Source organism: Convolutriloba macropyga, chromosome 6 (assembly GCF_964194025.1).
Source record: "Convolutriloba macropyga chromosome 6, txConMacr16.3, whole genome shotgun sequence".
Classification (NCBI taxonomy): domain Eukaryota; kingdom Metazoa; phylum Xenacoelomorpha; order Acoela; family Convolutidae; genus Convolutriloba; species Convolutriloba macropyga.
In genome coordinates this window covers 22,247,401-22,269,853 of record NC_134473.1, presented here as the reverse complement: position 1 = coordinate 22,269,853, position 22,453 = coordinate 22,247,401, and the positions used below count along the sequence as shown (strand labels likewise).

At 36.3% G+C, this 22,453-nt stretch overlaps 1 protein-coding gene across 2 annotated transcripts in view; it reads left to right on the top strand.

Moving 5' to 3' along the window:
* LOC142341574 (uncharacterized) overlaps positions 1-1,801 on the top strand; it is a 106,328-nt gene extending 104,527 nt beyond the window's left edge. For both annotated transcript variants that reach the window (XM_075392621.1, XM_075392620.1), the window contains one exon: positions 1,408-1,801. In XM_075392621.1, the coding sequence (XP_075248736.1) occupies positions 1,408-1,670 (263 nt within the window). In that variant the 3' untranslated portion in view covers positions 1,671-1,801. The remainder of the gene's footprint in view (positions 1-1,407) is intronic.
* Positions 1,802-22,453: the final 20,652 nt, after the last annotated feature.

Genomic DNA, 22,453 nt, shown 5'->3' with positions numbered 1-22,453 from the left:
TGATACCACTCACATTTCTCTACGATGAATATATCGATCGGCTAAAATTGTCTGAACAAAAAACCCATTCGAGTATATAGTTCCTTCCCCACAAGTGGAGCTGGAACAATAACAATACTCCATATTCTAAAGAAATAAAAATTTTCCTGATTTTACACTATGGTACCAAAAAGCTAGGTACACCTAAAGATTTTTTAAAAAAGCAATAGAAACAACAAATAATATAACATTTTGAGTTCAAATTAGTTCTCTAATAACGCGTCATTACACCTTTAGCTTTTTTTAACGTCTAGTAGACGGTTTGTATAGTTTTCATACAGGTTTCCCACGACGTCTGCGTCAATTTCATTCCAAATTTCATACACTTTTTCTTCTAAATTTTCCCAAAAAACTGTCTGTTTTCATAATCGCTGCTTCAAAATCGCCCATAAATTTTCAATAGGATTCAGATTTGGACTGTATGCTGGCCATTCCAGTACCTCCCACTCGTTTTTCTGGAAGAAATTGCCAATAATTTTCGATTTATGCACAGGAGCATTATCTTGCTGAAAAATAAGGTCCAGGAAATGCATTTTTTCTTCGTACATTTTCAAAATTTCCAAATAACCGACAGCGTTTAGCTTGTTTGGAAACTTAACAAGCAATTTCCATCCATCTGATCGTATTGCACCCCAAAACATAGGTGATCGTTTGTCCGAACTCAAATTTTTTGTGTTTTTTTCAAGAAACCCCGGTTCATTTTTTCGAAAAACTCTAACGATTCCGTCGCTGGAGAAAAACCACATTCCAACAGAAAAACCACATTCTGCCAGAAAGAGAGCGGCTTCTTGAGCATATTGAAACACCATTTTAGACGATAACACTTGCTTTTATGCTTCAAACTGACTTTTTTTGCAGCATTTCTTGAAAAAACGCCATATTTTTTGAGAATTCGTCTAACTGTACCTCTGGAAATTGTATCGTTGCATAAGAAAGCGTTATGAGCCACACCATTTTGCTCCAGTGAGATTTTGGGATCTTTCAAAACATCGGCAACTAACTTTTTTTCAGATTTTTTTGACAATTTGGGGGGTCTTCCGCTCGATTTTTGGGCCTCGCATACTGTGCACTGGATCTTGATTTTAATTTGAGTTGCTTTTGTTTTTTAGACCACGAAAATCCGACATCTCTTAGCGTAACAACTTGGCAAACGCTATAAGAACAAAGCGGTTTAACCATCTTTTCTGTTTAAGCGGAGAAAGTGAGAATGAAATATCTCTTAAAACTTCTAAATTTCACACCTTTCTTCACGCCTTGTCGCAAATCATGCCTATGAAGCACGAATCATGCTTTAAAAGCAGAAATCATGCTGTACGTAGCTTTTTGGTACCATAGTGTATTTAGACTTCATATAAAACTCAATTTTAGGTCACCTTTTCACAACCTACGAAAAAAAGAAGATCATATTCGCAATTGAATTGTTCAAGAATGTGACAACTGGAGTGTTGCATTTCAAAGAGTACTTGCGACTAGACAAGTATGACAAGTACAAAGAATGTGTGCCTCCTAAAGCAGAAGTCCAACTGTGTTTGTGCGATCGGAGAGGCCGTAAACAGAACAAAAGAGCACTTAATGATCCTAATGAAGTCACAAACGCACTTCTTAAACTTCCAAAACCTCTTATATTTTGATATAAACTTGAGAAAAATGGAAAGAAAAAATGGCTCACGGATAATGCTTTTGGGTATTTCGATTCTTTCCTCACCAAAAATAGCTGAGTTTGCTATAAATATGATCCTGTCAAGAAAACTACTTGATCATCTGAGTTTATAATTGAGTGGGGGGGGGGGGGGGGGGGGGGGGTTGGGGTTCTGGGGTCGGTTATCGATTTGATGGAATTCTATGCACGATGAATCGAAATCAACGAAATACCAGCGACAAGCTTCTCGACAATTAAACAAAAGTTTTTAACTTATGTCGATCTTAATGAATTAGTTTATGAGCATGAGGTTTTTTTTCAGACAACCAACAAATATTCTGTGAATTAATCAATAAATAAAATTGTTTAGAATATATTACATTGCAGGACAATTGCTGTCAACAAATTCCTTGTTTAACAGTTTTGTCAAATAAGGAATTAGCAAGAATGTACTTCCTTCTTCTTGACATAATGGCTTTATGTGACCATGTAAATAAATTTCATGTAATATCTTAAGACAATGACCAAAATCAACTCATGTTAATCAGACAGCAGAACATTTTTTCACCAATTTTTAATGACAAAAACCGACTTTGAAAAAGAAACATAGAGACTGGATATTACTTTTCCTCGTTTGAAAAAAAAACAAACAAAATTCTAAATGCGAGTACGATTGTAAGTAAGCAAAATACTTCAAAGAACAACTTTTTTGCCTTCCAAAACTTTTGTTTATCAGCTAAACAGATATTGCTGCTCAGTTTTGTTCGTAAGAGATTTCAAAATTATAAATGCCTATTTTGAGAAACTTAGACTGAAACCTCTTCTGTAGACTTTAACAATGAATCACAATTATTTAGTTTAAAAAACTGCAGAAACAAAACCATTTACTGATGCAGTCGTAGTTTTCATAACACATGGAAAATTGTTTTGAAGTCCATTAAGAAATTCAATAAATTGAAAACCGAACTTCCCGGGTCGGATTTGATTGTTTAATTTGTAAGAGCTTGCAAGTTTCTTCTAGTTGCTTACAGGGCGATGCCTTGCCTTGCAAGATTTTCTTTCAAAAAATTGCAAGCTACTATAATTTAAGCATTTGTATTAAAAGTTCTTATGATGTTACCATTCGACTCACGAAGCTCTTGAAAGTTAGCCCTTTGAAAGACCTCATCAAAAAAATTCAACTACGTTACGCGGTAAAAAGTTCGTGGGGGTATTCCATATGAGATTAAAACTTGTCTAAAGTCTGGAAAAGGCCCAATACGTCATAGTCAACGGGGAAAGGTTTGATTCTGATCGTTTAAAATTAAAAGAATTATCTCAAATGAACAGATATCAGTTTAAACAATTAATCTAATCAAACAAAAGCAACTGAGAAGGGTGAGACTTGCTTTGTTCTGATATACACTTATGTTTCTGTACCAAATTGCAGAAATGACAATTTGCAATCTTTCAAACTTCAACTTTCCATACTTATTGAATCTGAACTAAACCGGTTATGCAGACTGGATTCTGTTGCTAATTTTCTCTTCCTATAACATTCAAGCCCAACTGGCCTCCGCAAAGAGATTTGGTGTTCTGCTCAACCTAAAGCTCCCGTTTTCTCTTGGTTTTCCGCCATGTGTTTTCAACAAAATTAACCTGGTTTTTCTGATCACAACAAAGATCAGGCATAATTATCCGATTTATCGCAGCAATCTGCAAAACACACACGCCTAATTTCATAAGCTGTGAAATGTGTGGAGTCAGACTTATGCGGAATTTCGGAGTCTTGTTTCTTTCACTTCACTTCTGAATAAGTGGCAGTAGCTTTGATTTTTTATGAAAAGTCAGACTAACACATTGGTGTTACCAGGTGTAAACCGAAACTTTGATTGATAGCAGTTTTAGTTCCCTTGTTTCTTAAAGACGTTAATCCGGTCTGCTTGTTCTTAGTTTCCTAATTGGTGCTCGCTTGGGGGGCTTCTTTTTACCCGCTTACATCTCATCCCAGTCAAACAATAGCAGATATTTAAAAAAGAAGCATCATATTCACACATATGAAAGCGTGAAGCGGATACTATATAAAATACTCAATATGCCATTTTGAGGATTTTTCTGTCATTATTTCTTCTTCGTTAGGCGGTTCAGAGTTTTATTGAGACTTTAGTCTTTTTCCTCTGACTGGTAATCTTTTTCAGATAGAGTTTTTCGTTCTTTAGGAAAGGTTTGCATGTCTTCTCATAATTTTCAGCACATCTCTGTGTAGTTTGTCGTTCGAGATTGAGAAGCTCAGTTGATCGTTTCTCTCGCCCATTTTCTTAGCGTTAATACACTCCTGCGATAGTTGATCTTTCTCAAACCTCAGATTGTCGAGTCTCATCTGCAATTATTTCAGTGTAGACTCTGCATCAGTTAATTTATCGTTTTCCAACTTTAAATTATCAAATTTCATCTGAAGTTCTTGAAAATTGGTTTCAGATTCATACAAGGAAGTTCTAAGCTGATAATCGCTGACTGGGATCTCGTCAGTGGGAATGCCAAATGCAGAAACAGCATCGTATGGCATCGATGTTCGTAGAGTTCCTCTATCTTGTCGCAACATATAAGAGTGCTTTTCGGGATTGCGAGTATCAAGTTTCCAGACGTTGACAGGATGAGCTAAATGCACGTTTGATAGCTGGAAGTAATTCGCATCACCCTCAAGGATTATGCCGAATCTCTCGTTCTGCAAGATAACCCTGCCAACAAACGTAAAGTCGTTAGCGGCCAACCGCAGGTTATAACTTAACGTACGTATATACATTGGGTTGTGGGGTTAATTTTCAGCTTTCGTTCCGCTGAATTTGAAGTTTAGTTCCTGCTGAAACCATCATCGAGGAGGACACGTTTGGTTGGAGGTAGCGTTGGTTCAGTTATTCGTGAGAGCTGTTCTCTCGCTCTGGAAGACCTTTGCGTTTTACAAACGGGGCACGATTTTATTGAGTTTGACGTTCGTCGACCATAAATTTGTCGAGCTCTTTGTATTGTCAATGATGACTTTTGCTTAGTGTGTTATTCTCAGCAGGAAGACATTCGTTTGATAATCCCGCAAGATTGCTTTCGGGTTCAAACAGATCAATAACATTTGCCTTTTCTGTGGGCAACATCTCAAAAACTCTAGAAACCGTTAAGATCATTTTAGAACATTTTTGATGATTTCAGATAATGCCTCCTTCCAGTTGAAAAGAATTTAGAACAGAAAAAGAAAGTCTCAACATTTCCTAACTATAAACCTTTCTGCTTTATCCACTTGGGGATTAAAACAACCTTATACATACCTGTAATACTTTACCTGTGATGACGACGATGTTCCTTTGCACCTAGAGAGACATTCCAGTTAAATTGATACTGGATATTACATTCGCTCAATTTGAAAAGTTAATAGAAATGTGTTCTTGAAATTTAAATAAAGCGCGCTAGAATGAAGAAAATAGAAAAATCAGCAAGCAGTAATGCAGTGAAACGTTTGTGTTTTAATAGTTAAACTATAACTAATTTTTTTCTTTCACTTCAACTGCTTAGTTGAAGTAGGCCAAAAAGAACCCATATAAGCTAAGCAAAAGAAATATCGAAAGAAATCATTTCCAGCAACCAAAGGTAACTCTGTCACGGTAATGCTTGTGCCGATAGGCAGAAAAACCTGAGCGCTATTAAAGAGAAGGGAACAGCTAATCTCAGGGTGATGCTAACGAGCATTGAAGGATGGGTGGCTGAATATCAAAAACCACAAAATTATCTATTCCAGTTTTTCGAGTTACCCTTTACTGGCAAATAAACAGCCATCAGTATTCTTTCTTCTTCATAGATTGAATTAAGGCTATTTCTATGTGTTTATTTACAAAATTGTTTGCAGAGTAAAGCAGCGTAGGTGTATCAAAACTTAAGCTAACTAACGGTTAAGTACAATTAAGCGAAGGGTCTCGAGAAGTCGTACTTGATTTTGCAAATCGGACAGTAATTTAATCTTTGCAGGCAGGTCCAGCAAATTAATAGTCCAGGATGCTGATTCATGTGGGAACGAAGACTGCAATGGCGGCCAATAGTACATATTTCTCACGGTTGCAAGTCAATTTGCGTTGTTGTGGCTTCACGACAAAAAGGGCAAGGAGGAAAAGGGTAAAGGGCATTTTCTTCAGGGTCATTTTGAGTTCTTATGTGATAGTACGACAACAGAATACACTTTTTGCAAGCAGCATGCTGTATTTGAACATTTGAATCAAAGTGAAGCATAATTGGGTTTTTTATTGGACTTGAAAAACAGTAGGGGCAAATTTCAGTAAGTTTAATGTTTTCCATTTTACGTGATTAACAATCTTCAGGCGGATTTTTTTGAGGAGTGGTAAAAGATTTAGGTTTGAGGGTATATCTTGAATGTCAACTATAGCAAGGAAAAAAATCCCAATATAAATTATCAGGGGAGACGACAGTAGTGTTAGAAACGAAACGAAGTTCCTCAAACCTGTAATCAATTATAATCATTGGAAGGAATTTTCCCAAAGTCTGCGTGAAGGACCTTTCGCTTGGTGTTATTTTTTTAAATTTTCCGTTTAGACAAAAATACATGATTCCGAATCAAATAAATTCTAAACTTAATCTAAAGAATAGGGGACCAGGTCGGGCGTTGTATTCGGAGAAGCCAAAAAGAAATTCCAAAATGGGGAATCAGGGAACACATAAATGAAATCTTCTTTTATTGAATCCAAGTAGTCAAAGTAAATTATAATGGCTGGGCAAACATGATTTTCATCTGGTGCAAAAACAAAAGATCTTTCGAAGAGGGTAAGGGCAACATAAGCGTTCTGAAATTTAAAAATCATTGGGAGGAGGATTATTTAAATATGAGACCATTCGATTGCATATGATGGGGTAGAAAATCGAGGTTGTTCAAACAGAACATAAAATATTTCCAGTAAGATGAACTGGGATAGACAGAATTTTCACCAGCATTTGATGAGACTATGGAACGAAATTTAACACGGAGAAAAGCTTGTGGTTCCGGTTTTGCTTTAAATGTTCTTTCAGAACCTAGAATTTCGAAAAACTGTTGGTTGATAAATATATACATCGAGCTTGTTCAAGATAACGTGACCGATTAGCAATTTTCTCGCCCATTATAGATGTAATGGTTTAAGATTTTTGGGAGGGAAGAAATTTGCTACGGGGATAAAAGATGGGAGAAGGATTATTTAAATATGAGACCATTCGATTGCATATGATGGGGTAGAAAATCGAGGTTGTTCAAACAGAACATAAAATATTTCCAGTAAGATGAACTGGGATAGACAGAATTTTCACCAGCATTTGATGAGACTATGGAAAGAATTTTAACACGGAGAAAAGCTTTTGGTTCCAGTTTTGCTTTGAATGTTCTTTCAGAACCTAGAACTTCGAGAAATTGTTGGTTGATAAATATGTACTTTGAGCTTGTTCAAGTAAACGCGACAGATTAGCAAATTTCTCGCCCATTATAGATGTAATGGTTTAAAATTTTTGGGAGGGAAAAAATTTGCTACGGGGTTAAAAGATTGAGCTTGCAAATGCAGAAGAACTCAAAATAACAACAAAGGAAGTAAAGGCATAGGATGGAAGTAACAACCAAAACTATTGTTCGGACGCTAAATTTTGATAAAAATTGCAGAGTTATTGGCAAGAGAAAAACTGTTATTTTAATAGCGCTGTATGGATAATCCTGATATAAGGAAAAATCCAGGAAATCTGCATAGGTGTAGGAGATTGTTTTGAGATGTCGGATTCGAAACTCAGGGAAAGTTATTGTTCTGTTTATGATGGTAATAACGCAAAATTGAATGTACAATCTAATTGCTATTATTGAAACCAAAAAAGCAAACACACAATTTTGGTATAATTTATTTAATATTTTAAGAAAGTGTGGAATTTTTACGAACACCGAGAAGAGGATTTTATTAAACAACGCCGGGATGCTTGCAAAAAGGGAAGACAGAAAAAAATGGTGACACTAAAAATTCGATTCGTGATCTGTTTTATCCCTGAAAGTATTTCGTACATTAAAGTTAATGATTCTGAAAATGTGCACACTAGTTTTAAGTTATACGATTAATTTTACGTCGATTCCCAATAAAATTGTTTCAGTTGAGGTGCTTTCGGATTCAAGATGTTCTATTAACACGTCAAAGGTAGTGTTTACTGGGAAAACAAGGACATCGTAATACAATGCAGTTGGCAGGTCGATTAAAAATTTAGGAAAACCATCATTTGTAATTTTGACACGCAGGTGAACGAGGTTTTCTGAGTTTTGGATATAATAGGACGACGAGACTTCGCCAAAGAAATTTAAGAATTGCTCAAATAATTTGGAAGAAGAGAGGGAAGTCAAGGAAGCAGATGGGTTAAAATCCAATAATAGAGAACTTTGAGGAAGTATGGAGCCAAGCAGAGTTTTTCATCAGCAGAAGCTCTGAACTCGAGATGAGATACGAGTTTATCAAATGTATCAAGTTCTTTATACAAAATTAGTTTGTAATAGACGCGTACAGTCTCAATTATTTCAAGACAAAGGGAGAAGTCAAGTTTTATTTCGACTTTCAAGTGAACTATGTTTCTGGATGAGAGGATATAAAAAGAGACAATTTTTCCTTGATAATTCAAAAACTCAATTTCAAAATCTAGAGAATAAACAGGGGTAAAAATTGCCAACGTGTTAAAGTCCATGTGTTGGTTTATTGTGTTTTTGAGACTCGTTAATGAAATAGTCGAGATTTTCTGGGAAGTTATCGTAGTTTTTGTAAAGAATTACGTCATATCGCTCCCAAACAACACTAATAAAGAGATGAATAAAGTTTCGTGAACGGGGTATGAAAAATGATCAAATTTTGGCTAATTTGTGTTGATAGAGTATGACCGTGATTTAATTAAGAAGTTCTGAGACAAAAATATCAGAGGGATAACCGTCATTCGAGGAATCCGACCAAGACAAAGGACAATCAGAGAAGGATTCATTAGAGGAGCAATTTGACATTGGTTCCCAACATATACGTCTTAGGTACACTTTCCTCGTGTTGCAAGTAATTTAATAAATTATAGAAGTTGTCATTGCTTCTCGGTACAAATACATTAATGTCTCTACCAATCAGTTTGCTCATGGAAAATGCGGGAACAGCAGAGTCTAAGATAACACAAACTTTAATTATTAATGTATTTTTTGCTGAAAGCATACGGAGAGCAACAATTCTACCAAAAAAGAGCGAAAATGGACAGTAAATTTGTTATTAGTCAAACAAGTTAAGTCCGTATCCCAAATAATTTCCGTTTAATAACAAATAAATTGTAAAATACAGGAAGTGGCCACACCATGGGTAACTAATAGAAAGAAAGATTTTTTTTATAAAAATGATAATTGATAATTACAATAGCAAACTTTTAAAGCTGAAAAGCAAAAAAATATTTTTTAAACGGGGGCTATAACGGGGTAGTGTTTATTTTGTGGAGGTTCTTCTGGCAATGGTTGAGCGTTTTCTGCTTCTCTACAATGATTGCATTTAGGTGATTCTACGCCTTTGAATTCAACTCTGTGTTCAGCTGCTCTCTCTTTCTGCTCATTGTTTTCTTTAGGTGAATATGAAAACACAGAAGTAAAAATAGAAAGAACAAAAAGGTTATATGTTGCTCCAAGTAAGATTTTCCAAAACTCTGTTGTTTGCTTTGACAAACGATGAATTTCGAGAGCCCAAAGAATTGTGACTAAGATATCAAAAAGAAGTTTTACGAGAAGGAAACAAGCAAAATAGGCACCACAGCGTTCAACCCAATAGGCTATTCTTCCAGAGGTGCCAATAAATTGATTCACAAAAAAGGTAGGAGAGAGAAGTGCGTCAAAATGCACTTCGCGATTAAATTTCACTGAGCTAGCAAAGTCATATCCTTTTTGATCATCAAAGTTTATGTTTTTTTAGTCATTACCGTACGGGTGATTTTTTTTAGGAAATCGTTTGCAACAGTATTTTGAATTATGTTTGACCAAAACTGTTTATTTGCTTAGATGTGTACATTCTGGCTCGTCGTGTGTCATAAGTGGGAAATTGTGTTATATGACCAATGTCATTGGGTGACATAACTGCAGGAGAGGAGAAAAGCATCGGAACGGGCATTAACTGTTACCAAGATTCTTCATCGTCAACATCAAGCTGGAAGGCATTTTGATAGCCTCCAGGACACTTTATTTCATTACCAATAGGAAAAGTTTGACGGGTAATAGGATAAGCAAACATAGTACGATCTTCATGAACAATTGGAATTCTATCAAAACAACGATCAAGAACTTTAAGTGAGGACAATTTCTTTGGAAAGTGGTATAGCCATCCGATACTTCCATCGGTGTCCAAGAACATCGAACGGTTCCCGGTAAGCATATAACCTGCTAATCTAGTATTTTGCACAACAAGCATTATAATTGTTAGTATCTGGGTTCTCTCTAACTCACATTGGTTTTGTAAAAGAGTCATTTCGGAATGTCTCATTTGTTTTGCATTGAAGTACATAAAATAGGAGAGTTTGGTGCCTAGATGTAACTCATAGTCTATCTTATCTGTTCCTACAAAATTCTAGTGGAATTTATCTTTTTCAAATTTACCGAGATTAGAAGAGACCTTAGACATGCCGTTTATTGAAACCACATTAATTGAATCAACTGTCATTTTATATTTATTTTTTCCATGATGAATAACTTTTGGTTTGCCCGTACTTATATCAAAACCACCTGAATAAGACATAAACAACGAATCAAAATTTGTTCGGTACAGTGCTCCTTTTTGCCGCACAACTCCGTTTTTTCTCTCTCGGTTGGTTTGGAATTTCCGTCGCTCACAATGTAGTATTGAGCGGGCGTGGGATCAAAAAGATACTTAACCATTTGGCTTTATTTTGGAAAAGAACAGAAAGAAGACAATTGCTAGGTTGGGTCCATGTGTAAGCAAAGGGATCTAGGGATGTGGACTCACATCCACCATCAGTCAGACTGCACGGGGGGTTAAAACCATATGGGTTCTTTACCTTTTTGTTGTCAGCATTTACTTTTAATTCCAATTGTTGCATATAAGTTTCAAATTTGTAGTGTTTAATATGGCCTCTGCCATCACAATCAGTTACACTATCTTTTTCTCTAGTTGGCCGTGGTTATAATTTGACCGCACTTTTTCATTAGCTTAATTGGAAGTGTAAAAGTGTGACCAAATTCCTTTCCAATAATTTCATGTTTTTTGAAGCGAGTGCACATTGTTCCGGAGATAAGATCAGGTCGTACGTAATACTATTTTGGTTGTGAATTATAGAGGAGTGTGAATTTATTCCGCAATGAAAACTTAGAGGGAAAATTTTCATGCGACACATTATCCCGTTGAGTGAAACACGATAGGATCTTTGATACAGTGTAACAGAAACCACTGTTACATAAAGGTTTTCAGGGCTGAGTTTGCAGGGAGCTACTTGATTTAAGGCATACATTCGATTTTCATTTGGGTGAGAACAGTCATATTGAGAAACATTAAGTGTGTTGGACACATCCTCGTGACGAGACTCAGAGTGATAAAAAATTAAAAGGGACATAGAAGGAAAAGATATAAGGAAAATAGGAAAAAGTATACATAATAAAGAACAAACTAAACTGGTGAAGCATGCATATGAAGTGACAAGAAATTGTGGGAATGAAGGAACCGTGGCAGGGTTGATCTACAATGATTGATAAGTGGTTTTTATCAATTTGTGCAGAATGTTCTATAACATAAAAAAATATATTTTATTATTAGCCTAGGTGAAGCCTGCTTGGTAGAAGTTTGGTCGTCTCCGGTTACGAGGAGACGACGAGGGCAAATTTCCGTAATCATTATTTGAAAGCATTTGAGGTGAGTTGATTACATGAGTTCAGTGCGTTCGACTATCAGGAGGGGGTACTTCTAGACAACACATTAGTGCGATTAGAATCTGGAAATGGTGTTGAGGTTCTACCTCTTGGTCTATGCGTTAGAGTTGGCGAGGGTGTTATTATTCTAGAGGGAAAAGTGACATTAGGAAAAGCCGAATCTAAAGTTTGAGTTTTTTGTTGTGAATTTTCTGGTTCATTTAATTGTGAATCAGTAGTTGAGGGAGAACTTAACAATTCGACAATCACATATTCAACCTGTTCAAATAGAATCTGAAAGCTAAATTTGTTAAGGGGGGCATTTAGTTTGTCAATCTGAGATTCTAGCAAACCTCGATAAAAAAATTTCTTATCATCATTTGTTAGTCCGTAGTTAGTAGTGAGATCAATTATATTCTCCTCAATTGGAAAATATTCGATGAGATGGTTCCGATGGATCAACTTTTGATGATTTCCGTCCTTATCTAATGTTGTTTCATAGTTTACATTTGTTATTTTTTGTGATAGTTTAAGGTCCACTTCGCAGTTCGTGCATTTTTTTTTATTTCCCATCTTCAAAACAGTGATTTTAGAGGAGAACTTTTCTGCCAAGCGTCAATGCTTTTCCAAGTTTATGTATGTTCCTCAGCGTATGTGTCTTGTTGGTTACCGAAAGGCTTCTCAAATAAGCTTCTCAAATAAGAGTTTTGTACTTAATTTGTTTTTCAATAGCCTGTCAATATCTTAGCTCTCGGATTGTTGTTGAGTGTGTCTATGTAATGGGAGATCTTTTCAAAAAGCGGAGGAGCAATTTGGCTCGAAAATTCTCAGTAAACCCAATTTTAGAGAAAGTGAGATTTGTGGTTTTTCTCCAAATACATTTTCATAAGTTGTTAGGCCACTGGCGGAGTTTACAGTGGTGTTATGTGAAAAAGCAGATTTTTTGGCCAAGTCAGCCCACTGACATTTTGAATTGTCTAAAAAAATTCGAAAATGAGCTGCGAGATGCTTGTTTTGAATTTCAACTTTTCCGTTCGTCCAAGGTGAATGAGAGGTAAGAGGGGCATGTGTTATTCCTAATTCATGAATTCAGCTCGCAAACTCGTCCCGCTTCGCTCATAAAGCCCGAACCCCTATCGTAGACAAGTTTTTGAGGAATAACCAAAGCTTAAAATGAAGCTTTTGAAGGCTTTTATTGTATCCTCAGCACCTACGCTTGCAACAGGTTAAATTGGAATGAACCTAGAAAAAGCATCTACCACTAAAAGACAATGTCTTTTTCCTCTTGAAGTAGGATTTAGGGTACCTTTGTGGTCAATGTGAACCGTCTGGAAAGGAAAAGGGACCGCACTAGACCACGGTTCCAATGCCGCTTCATTCACGTCTTTTCGTTTTTGCTTGTTTTTTTGGCAATCTAAACAATCCTGACATAAAGCATGCACCCATTTGTAGAGTCCGGGCCAAAAAAGAAACGTTGGATATTTGGTAACACTTTTTCTTTACAAGAATGGCCAGCGTAACAATTGCGGTGACTTAGTTCGAGAACTTTCAAAATTAGTGAAAGAGGCACGCAAATTTTTACAATAAAATCTGGGGAATCTGGGAAATATTTCTTAATGCAAAGCATGTTTCCTACAAGGCAAAGATCTTCGAAATGATTAATCTAAGCTCGTATTCCTTTGGATTGCCAATATTTTTCTGTTTTAAATTTACTTTGGTCATTGTCTCGGAAAGCTTTCCCCACAATACTTAAGACTGGATCATTCATCTGCTCATGCATGATAACTTCGATATTTAGATCACCTATTTTTGCAAACTCAGAAAAATTAGTTATCAATTCGGCGCCGTCAGATTTTGTGAAAAGTAGGAGTCCAGAAATTGTTCTAGTAACGAAATTGGTTGAAAATTTTTTTCGAATTGGCGCTTGCAAAAACTTATCTCTTCCTGAAGAGTTTGATCTGGGAGTTCGAGGGTTTGGCTATTTGAATCTTTGTCAGAGTACTCAGTGCTTTCTGCTGAGGATTCAAGTTCAGAGGAGTCAAAATTTTGTATGGTGAAATCGTTTTAGTCCTCCGAATCAGAGTTCTCTGAAATCTGGGAGTAAAAATGTTCTTCTTCAGATTCGGTTCCAAAATTTTTATTACCCTAGGAAATTTGAGTTTTCGTTTATGTTAGAAAGAGAGCACACCATTTGATCATTTTGGGTATGTGATTGGGAAAAAATTTCTGATTCCGAAATTCGCAATTTTTCCTTCCCATTAACAATTTGGTTAATTTTTGGGAAAATGTTGTTTGTTTTTCCTCGCTCACTGTCATGGACAGCGAAGTATTTTTCCTCAAGTCCCGTTTCATCAAAAAATTTTATATCCTTCGGAATTTTTTCGTGTTGTAGGTGGTATCTGTCTAGTTCACGTAGTTTAACATTTCTACTCAAGATATCCGGAAAAGCTAAGTTTTTTCCTTCTATCCAAACAATTTTTAGATTCTGAAATTGCGTAATAACAATTTGATATCTAAAAAAACGATGAGAAAGTTTTCCGCGTCTTCCCCACGAGTAAATTATTGGTTTGTGGTCACAATGAACAAAAATGGGATGCGACGAACCTAAACGATAGTGCTCGTATGTTTGTAGTGCGGACACGATAACACATAATTCCCTGTGTGTGCGTAGTTGAAATTTTTTGTTCAGACTTATCAAAAACTATGAAATTATACGACACAATGGGTTTTCCTTCGGCTAATTCCTGGACAAGAAAAGAACCTGTTCCTATTGAGGAAGAATCAACATGAACATGGAAAGGATATTTAGACGGCATCCAAACAAGGATGTGGACTCTATGTTCCACTTCGTTGTTTGAAAAGAATAATAGTACAGTGTCAGAACTTAATCTTTTTTTATTTCACAGAATAAGTTTTCCTGTTCTGGTTTCCATTCAAAAACAGTATCATCACGTAAAAGTCGTAAAAATGTTTACAATCGACGTGAAGATTTTTTAGGTACATGCTATAAAAACCTAGACAACGAAGTACTCGCATAACTTCTCTCTTATTTTCAGGAGATTTTAAGGCGTGAAGGTCTGCTACCTTTTTTTAACAGGTCGAATGCCGTCTTTACCTACTACATGACCAAGAAATTTAACATTTCGCAGGAAAAATTTAGTTTTCTCTGGCTGGGCTTTTAATCCCGATTTTCGTAACGAATGGTGATAATGAATAACAGTTTTAAACATCTCACTTTTTGTTTGAGTTTGCAGGATAGTATTGTCGATGTAAAAGATTGCTTGGTTATTTCTAATCAAGCGAGCAAAATGAATTGTCATTATCCTACTTAAAAAGTTTGGCGAACCACAAAGTCCATAAAAACCACGTTGGAAAGTGTTTTGTTTTGAGCCAATTACAAAACTGGTTTGTTCTTGGATTTACTCCGTTAGACGGACTTGATTATATGCTGAACGGAGATCATTCATAGTGAAATATTTACCATTGAGTCTATTTAGCAAAGCACCCACTGGTTCGAGTGGCCAAAAATACGACGTCAAGTCGGTAATTGAATTTAAATATCGAGCAACTATGACACGCATTACAATGTTTTCTTTTGGTAAGATGATTATGGGGTTAATAAACATCGAACCCATTTCATTATAGTCACCAGTTTCTCGGATAATACTCGATTGAATTAGTTGTTCAAGTAATGATTTGGGTTTTTCCTCATAGTGCAGAACACGTGAAGGTCGTTGTTTGCGGAAAAGAGCATTTGGGAGTAAATTAATGTGAAATTTTTGCTTTATGACGCCAACGTCGTATTTGTGAAGAGAATAAACGTCTTTATTTGGGAAAAGAATTCCTAGAAGATCGGCCGATTGTTTTTCATCGATGTCTGATAGACTAAAATCAAACTTTCTTTAGGAATTCACGGTCGGATTTTTGAAACTTTGATAATAATTTTTTGTCCAATTTGTCATCCCTTATTGTTATAAATGTTTGTTTGGTTTTTGGTTTCAAATTTTTAAATTTGTCACTAAAATCTATTGGTAGCTCAAAGTTTTCAGAAAAATTTTGTTGTTTTTGTTTTATTCGTTTACCGCTGGCTCGATTAACTTTGTCTACTTCTTTTTTATTAAGTTCATTATTTCTGATGGAAGTACGCAATCCGAGACGTGGAACAAATGATTAATATCAGCATTTTTAAGATTAGGTCTATGAAAGCGATATGGTCAAAAACTGAAAATTCAACGAATTGCTCCTAATCAATGTCAAGGATTGTATGTCCGATTTAACCTTTTGCTAAAACCAATTTCAAGTGTCCGGTATTGTTCAGCATTACAAGAAGTCCTTTTTCCTCTTGTGAGCAAAAAACGTTATAAGAGTGTAGACCCTTAACCGTAATTTTTTCACTTAAAACAAGACTTGTTCCCTTGGGAATTTTATAGTTAGGCGGATGTACCGTTATGATGCGTGTTGTTAGCGGTGCAATCTCAATAACATTATCAAGGCAAACTTGATTGAATATCCCAATGTATGGAAAGCTTTTGGACTGAAATGTGAAAAGGTTTGCTGACACTCCTGGATGAATTTTTAGATCCAATTTGGATATCGTTAGATCAATTTTATTCAAGGATTGTATGTCCGATTTAACCTTTTGCTAAAACAAATTTCAAGTGTCCGGTTTTGTTCAGCATTACAAGAAGTCCTTTTTCCTCTTGTGAGCAAAAAACGTTATAAGAGTGTATACCCTTAACCGTAATTTTTTCACTTAAAACAAGACTTGTTCCCTTGGGAATTTTATAGTTAGGCGGATGTACCGTTATGATGCGTGTTGTTAGCGGTGCAATCTCAATAACATTATCAAGGCAAACTTGATTGAATATCCCAATGTATGGAAAGCTTTTGGTCTGAAATGTGAAAAGGTTTGCTGACACTCCTGGATGAATTTTTAGATCCAATTTGGATGTCGTTAGATCAATTTTATTCGAGCATGATTGAAGGAAGTCCATTCCCAATATTTTTGTTTCGCGCTTTTTTTCGGAAACTAGGATTCTATGTTCCACTTTGTACAGTCCTTCGATGTTAAAAGATTATTTTTGAATTATGCACCCAAGGATTTTGAGACGTTCACCCTTGACTGCAATAGTGCTTGAATTTGTTGGGGTGATCGTTAGTTTTTGTACATTACAAAGGTTTTGGTGTGAATAATAGTTTAACAAGGAACAAGTTGCGCCAGTGTCTACAAGAAACTGAGTTTCATAACCGTTATATTTTTTATCATCTCCGACGGCTTGTTGATACAAGTTCGTGTAAATATGAGATTTATCAATTTTTGGAGATTGCTCTAGGTTAAATGAAACTCATTTCTACCTGCTTCCTGAACTTGTGCACGCTGTGATTGGAAGTGAACAGTTTTTCTGTCCCTACTTGGACTTCGAGAGTTGTTGGAATTTTGTCTAGAATACGCAGGTTGTCTTACGCTGTCATACTCAGATCGGTATCTTTCCCTACTATTATCTCGATAAATTTCATGAGAGCGGTTTTTGAATTCAACACTTCGAGAACGCGATCGCGTGTCTGCATTTTTTGCAACACGATTTTGATTATGTGAATCGGGATATCGTTGCATCGAATGATTCGATGGTGAGCGAGCAGGGTTGTGGTAAAACTTAGTACTATTATTATAGTCATTACTTTTGTTATCACTCTGAAAAAAATCTCTGGTTCTGCCCCGAGATTTTTGTTGGGGAGTGGTGTGTCTATTGTATTCATTTGATTGAGAGCGTCGGTAGTTATCAGTAAATTTGTCCCGATAACTAAGGGGTTACCAGTTTTGCTCGTCATGTCTTTTTTTCTCAAAACAATAAGCAATACTGTGCCCTGATCGTTCGCAATAATTACAAAAGCGTGTATGATTTTGTCTATTTCGTGGTTGGTTGGGGTCTTAAGTTGCATTTATTCTGTTTTCTTTCATTAGGTTTGTAAGTTCTGTTAGTTGATTTTTCAGTGCCTGAATTTCGGATTGATTATCAAAATTGGAAGAGCCGGCGCAAGCATGCTCACTGCTCACTGTGTAACTTAGATCCCTATTATTTACATAGTCGTGTAGATCTTGTCAAGTATCCCCTGGATGCCTAATTTGCCGTTGGTGTGCTTTTTGTTTCAAACTTGGGGGCGTTAATCAGCGCACAAAAAACATATAATTTTTTGTTGTTCTTTGTTCATTTGTGAAGTTCCAGTCTTTTTCTACTGCTGTGTTGACCCGATGAATATAACTTTTAATCAGTTCGTTTGGTTGCCGTCTAATGTTTTCAATTTAGATGCGCTTAAGGTACTGATCTCGGTTATCTGAGAATCTATTGACAAATGCGTCACTTATTTTAGCTCAGTTTTGGCCAGCGAGAAGTGTTTCAAACCATTCAGCGGCCGGCCCTCGTAAGACGGAGCCAAAAAGTGCTCGTTTTCTAGCGTTATACGCCGGTTGGTCACCAGCATCGGCAGGGCGTATACCCAGTGAAAAGTCGATTTTTTATTGGTTAAAGTCAAAAAATCGTGTGCACCCTCTGATGGCTCTAGACCGGTGAACTTTTCCAATGCTAGGTCGGGATGTTCAACAATGTTGGCCATTATGAAATTTTTTCAACGTAAACACAGAGAAGTAAAAGTATTTGTTTTATATGGTACGAAAAATTTTAAAAGACAGAGAAAGTCAGCGTTCGGAATATAAAGTTTGTTTATTAGAGCAAGGGTGGGAAATATGTTCCAAGTTAAGAAATTGATTTTTAAGCGAGATGTCACAGTCAATTTAAAAGCGAAAAATTATGTTTAAGAAATGTTTTTGATAGAAATGAAAATGTTAATTATCCAGTGGTTGCTATCAAAAATTTAAAGTGCGGGGGTGAATTAGAAGAACAAAATTACTCCATATAAAATTTGAGAAATACCAAGTAATACCAGTCACAGGCGAGCGCAATTCTGGTTACACAGCAACTAATAAAAATATTCCAGAAAAAATAGCAAAATAGATCTAAGTTGGAAATTTCGGTTTCAGAATAGAACACAATTCACAGAGGAGAATTCGTCTCTTGCCATAAGTGAACTTGAATCGTGGTTCTCGTTAGTCACTGGGGCCGAAGCCATAGAGACGACGTAGCATCTAAATATTTGGTTTCAAGAACTCAAGTCTGTGAATCGAACATCTATCTTCCACCATCTAATACATTCGACGAATTGATTGTAAATCAGTTGTCAGCCTAGGAGAAAAAATGAATATCACACTCAAAGATTTTTTAAATTTGTTTGTAATTTGATGTTAGAATGGATATTTAGTCCAGCTGCTGTCACATCCGATTTACGCTGTAAAATGTTCGTGGGGGTATTCTGTATAATCTTAAGGTCGTGCAAATATTTATTTAGTAAATCGCGTAAATAGTTTTACCTCCTTTATCTAAGGGACCATATGAGATTAAAACTTAAATGTCTAAAGTCTGGAAAAGGCCCAACAAGTGTTAGTCAACGGGCAAAAATTTGATTCTGTTGGTTTAAAATTGAAAGGATAATCTCAAATGAACAGACATCAATTTACACAATTAATCTAATCACACAAAAGCAACTGATAAGAGTGAGACTTACTTTGTTCTGATATACACTTATGTTTCAGTACCAAACTGCAGAATCGACAATTTTCAATCTTTCAAATTTTAACTTTCCAGACTGATTGAATCCGAACTAAACCAGTTATGCAGACTGGATTCTGTTGTTAATCTTCTCTTCCTATAAAATTCAAGCCCAACAGGCTTATGCAAATAGATTTGGTGTTCTGCTCAACCTAGAGCTCCCGTTTTTTCTTGACTTTCCATCATGTGTTTTTGACATGAACCTGATTTTTCTGATCACAACAAAGATCAGGCAAAATTATCCGATTCTTCGCAGCAATCTGCTACACACAAACGCCTAAATTTAATAAGCTTTTAAATGTGTGGAATCAGATTTATGCGGAATTTCGGAGTCTTATTTCTTTCACTTCACTTCTGAGTAAATGGCAGCAGCATTGATTTTTTAAAAAAAGTCAGACTAACACTTTGGTGTTACCAGGCGTAAACCGAAACTTTGGTTAATAGCAGTGTTAGTTCCCTTGTTTCGCAAAGACGTTAATCCTGTCTGCTTGTTCTAAGTTTCCTACTTGGTGCTCGCTTGGGGGGGCCCTCTTTTTCCCGGTTTACACTACCAGCAATAGAAATTTACATGTAAGCAATTCGAAGTGCAAATTCTAACAAATTAACCATACAGCCTGCATATTCCTGCAACTTAACCAACGTCTACATGAAAATTGCAGATTCTTACAAGTTAGACATCTTTTGCAAAAAAATAGCAAATTCTTACAATTTAACCAATCGATGTCAACCTGGCTATTGTACAGTAGGGTCCACCACTTTCAATTTTATCTGGGAAAAGCCTTGAAAATTACATACCAAAAACATTAGCAAATTTTAAAATTGAATTTCAATAAGCATCAGCGCGTTACTGTGCAAAAATACAATGGAGGCCGCCAACATTTACAGCATTATGATTTATCGATTTCTAATTAAATGAAAACGAAATTTGGATTCACTTAAGACTCATGAATGGGGGGATCGAATCTAAATCCCTCTAAATCGAAAAGTTTATCATTTTATCATGACGTGTTTAAAAAAACTGTCTCTGAGATCATGCTGCGAAGTATTTGTTAAGGCAGAATTGGCTCTAAGATTGGCCTCCAACTCTGCTTGTTAAATCCGCGTTTGTTTCAAGGAATTTACAACAGCCTGGTATCCGATCTTTTCCAGTCAAATACGAAAACTCAGATACGGAAATATGTTTTTTGTGGTCAGCCATAAATTTTTACAGGTGGATGTTCAAACTAGGTTTATGACATTATTTGCTATCGATGGCTTCATGCTTAAATAAATGAGCAGTTTCGTTTGATATATCAACCCACCAACAATATACTGTTCCAAATTCGACGTTTATCAACTAAAAAATTCAAGTTAGAGCTGACAGCCAAAGTTGAAAGATAATTGCTCTTCAAATAAGTTTTCAATGCCTTTCAAAAATATAATTCTATATTATGTAAACATTTTGCTCATTGCAAGCTGCAACTATATTTTTTCGTTGCTGTGTACCCAGGCTGAGGTCCCAGACCGAAACCAGATATGTCCAGACCGAAATGAACGCACGAAGGGGGTGTCGTGCGTTCAAAATTACACGGTCTGGAAACACGGATGAACGCACGATGGTCTGGACATGAACGCACGATGATCTGGACATGAACGCACGATGGTCTGGTGAACGCACGATGGTCTGGACATGAACGCACGATGGTCTGGACATGAACGCACGAAAAATTTTCGTGCGTTCATTTCCAGACTTTCGTGCGTTCATGTCCAAACCATCGTGCGGCCATGTCCAGACCATCGTGCGTTCAAGTCCAGACCATAGTGCGTTCATGTCCAGACTTTCGTGCGTTCACCAGACGGAAAAAAATATTACCTGCTGGGGTGCAGTGCAGATCCTTGAAGCTGAAGACAGAGAGGGTTCCAAAACTCCACAAATCCAGATATTTAAAGTCTTTTTTTACGTGAGGTACATGAACATCTTTATACTAATAGTAGACAGTGCCTTTTTTGCTGTGGTGAGCAAAATTATTCAAGGTGTCTATCTATCAGCATTAAGAATAAAATGAACCTCTAATAAGATAAGACTTTTTTTGACACTCATTCAAGAAAGCTGAAATCAACATAAACATATATCACACATCATAAACACACATCATAGACTCAAACCAAAAGACCGAAGCGAGAAACGAGCGAGACAACGCGAGAGACGAGCGAAAAACGAGCGAGAGAACGCAAGACGAGCGAGAGACGAGCGAGAGACGAGCGAGAGAACGCGAGACACGAGCGAGAGACGAACGAGAGACGAAAACACGGGCGAGGGAACGAGGGGAGGGGGAAGGGAGAGCACCGAAAAATCTTGACGCCCGAAAGGCGTCCCACCCATTTTTAACTCTATATTTTTAATTTTTTTTAAAAAAAAAACCAAGCAACACTTAAAACACATAACTTCTGCACCAACAACAGCTACATCAAATATTCTTTTTGCCTTACACTCTAGGAACACTGGGAACAATCCACATCAAGTTTGGTTTGATTTGAACAACTCTAAGACCTAATCAAAAAGACCTATTTTTAAAAATTATTTAAAATTAAATATTCGAATTAAGCGGAAACTGACGTACGAAAAACTAACTTTTTTCCTACGCAAGGTATAGCAAAATTATTTTTGTTGTAGACTCTATATACCCTGGGGATACTCCATACCAATTTTGGTTTGATTTGAACAATTTCTTGATCCGATAAAAAAGACCTATATTTAAAATTCCTTTTTCGAGAAATTCAAAAAGTTCCGTATGAAAAACTAACTTTTTTCCTAGCCAAACTATACCAAAAATTCTTTTTGTTTTACACTCTACATACCCTGGGGATACTCCATGCCAAGTTTGGTCTGATTTGGACAACTCCTTGACCCGATGAAATAGACCTATTTTCAAAATTCGCTATTTGCGAAATTAGCAAATTTCCGTATGAAATAATAACTTTTTTCCTAGCCAAACTATACCAAAAATTCTTTTTGTTTTACACTCTACATACCCTGGGGATACTCCATGCCAAGTTTGGTCTGATTTGGACAACTCCTTGACCCGATGAAATAGACCTATTTTCAAAATTCGCTATTTGCGAAATTAGCAAATTTCCGTATGAAATACTAACATTTTTCCTAGGCAAGCTATACCAAAAATTCTTTTTGTTTTACACTCTACATACCCTGGGGATACTCCATGCCAAGTTTGGTCTGATTTCGAC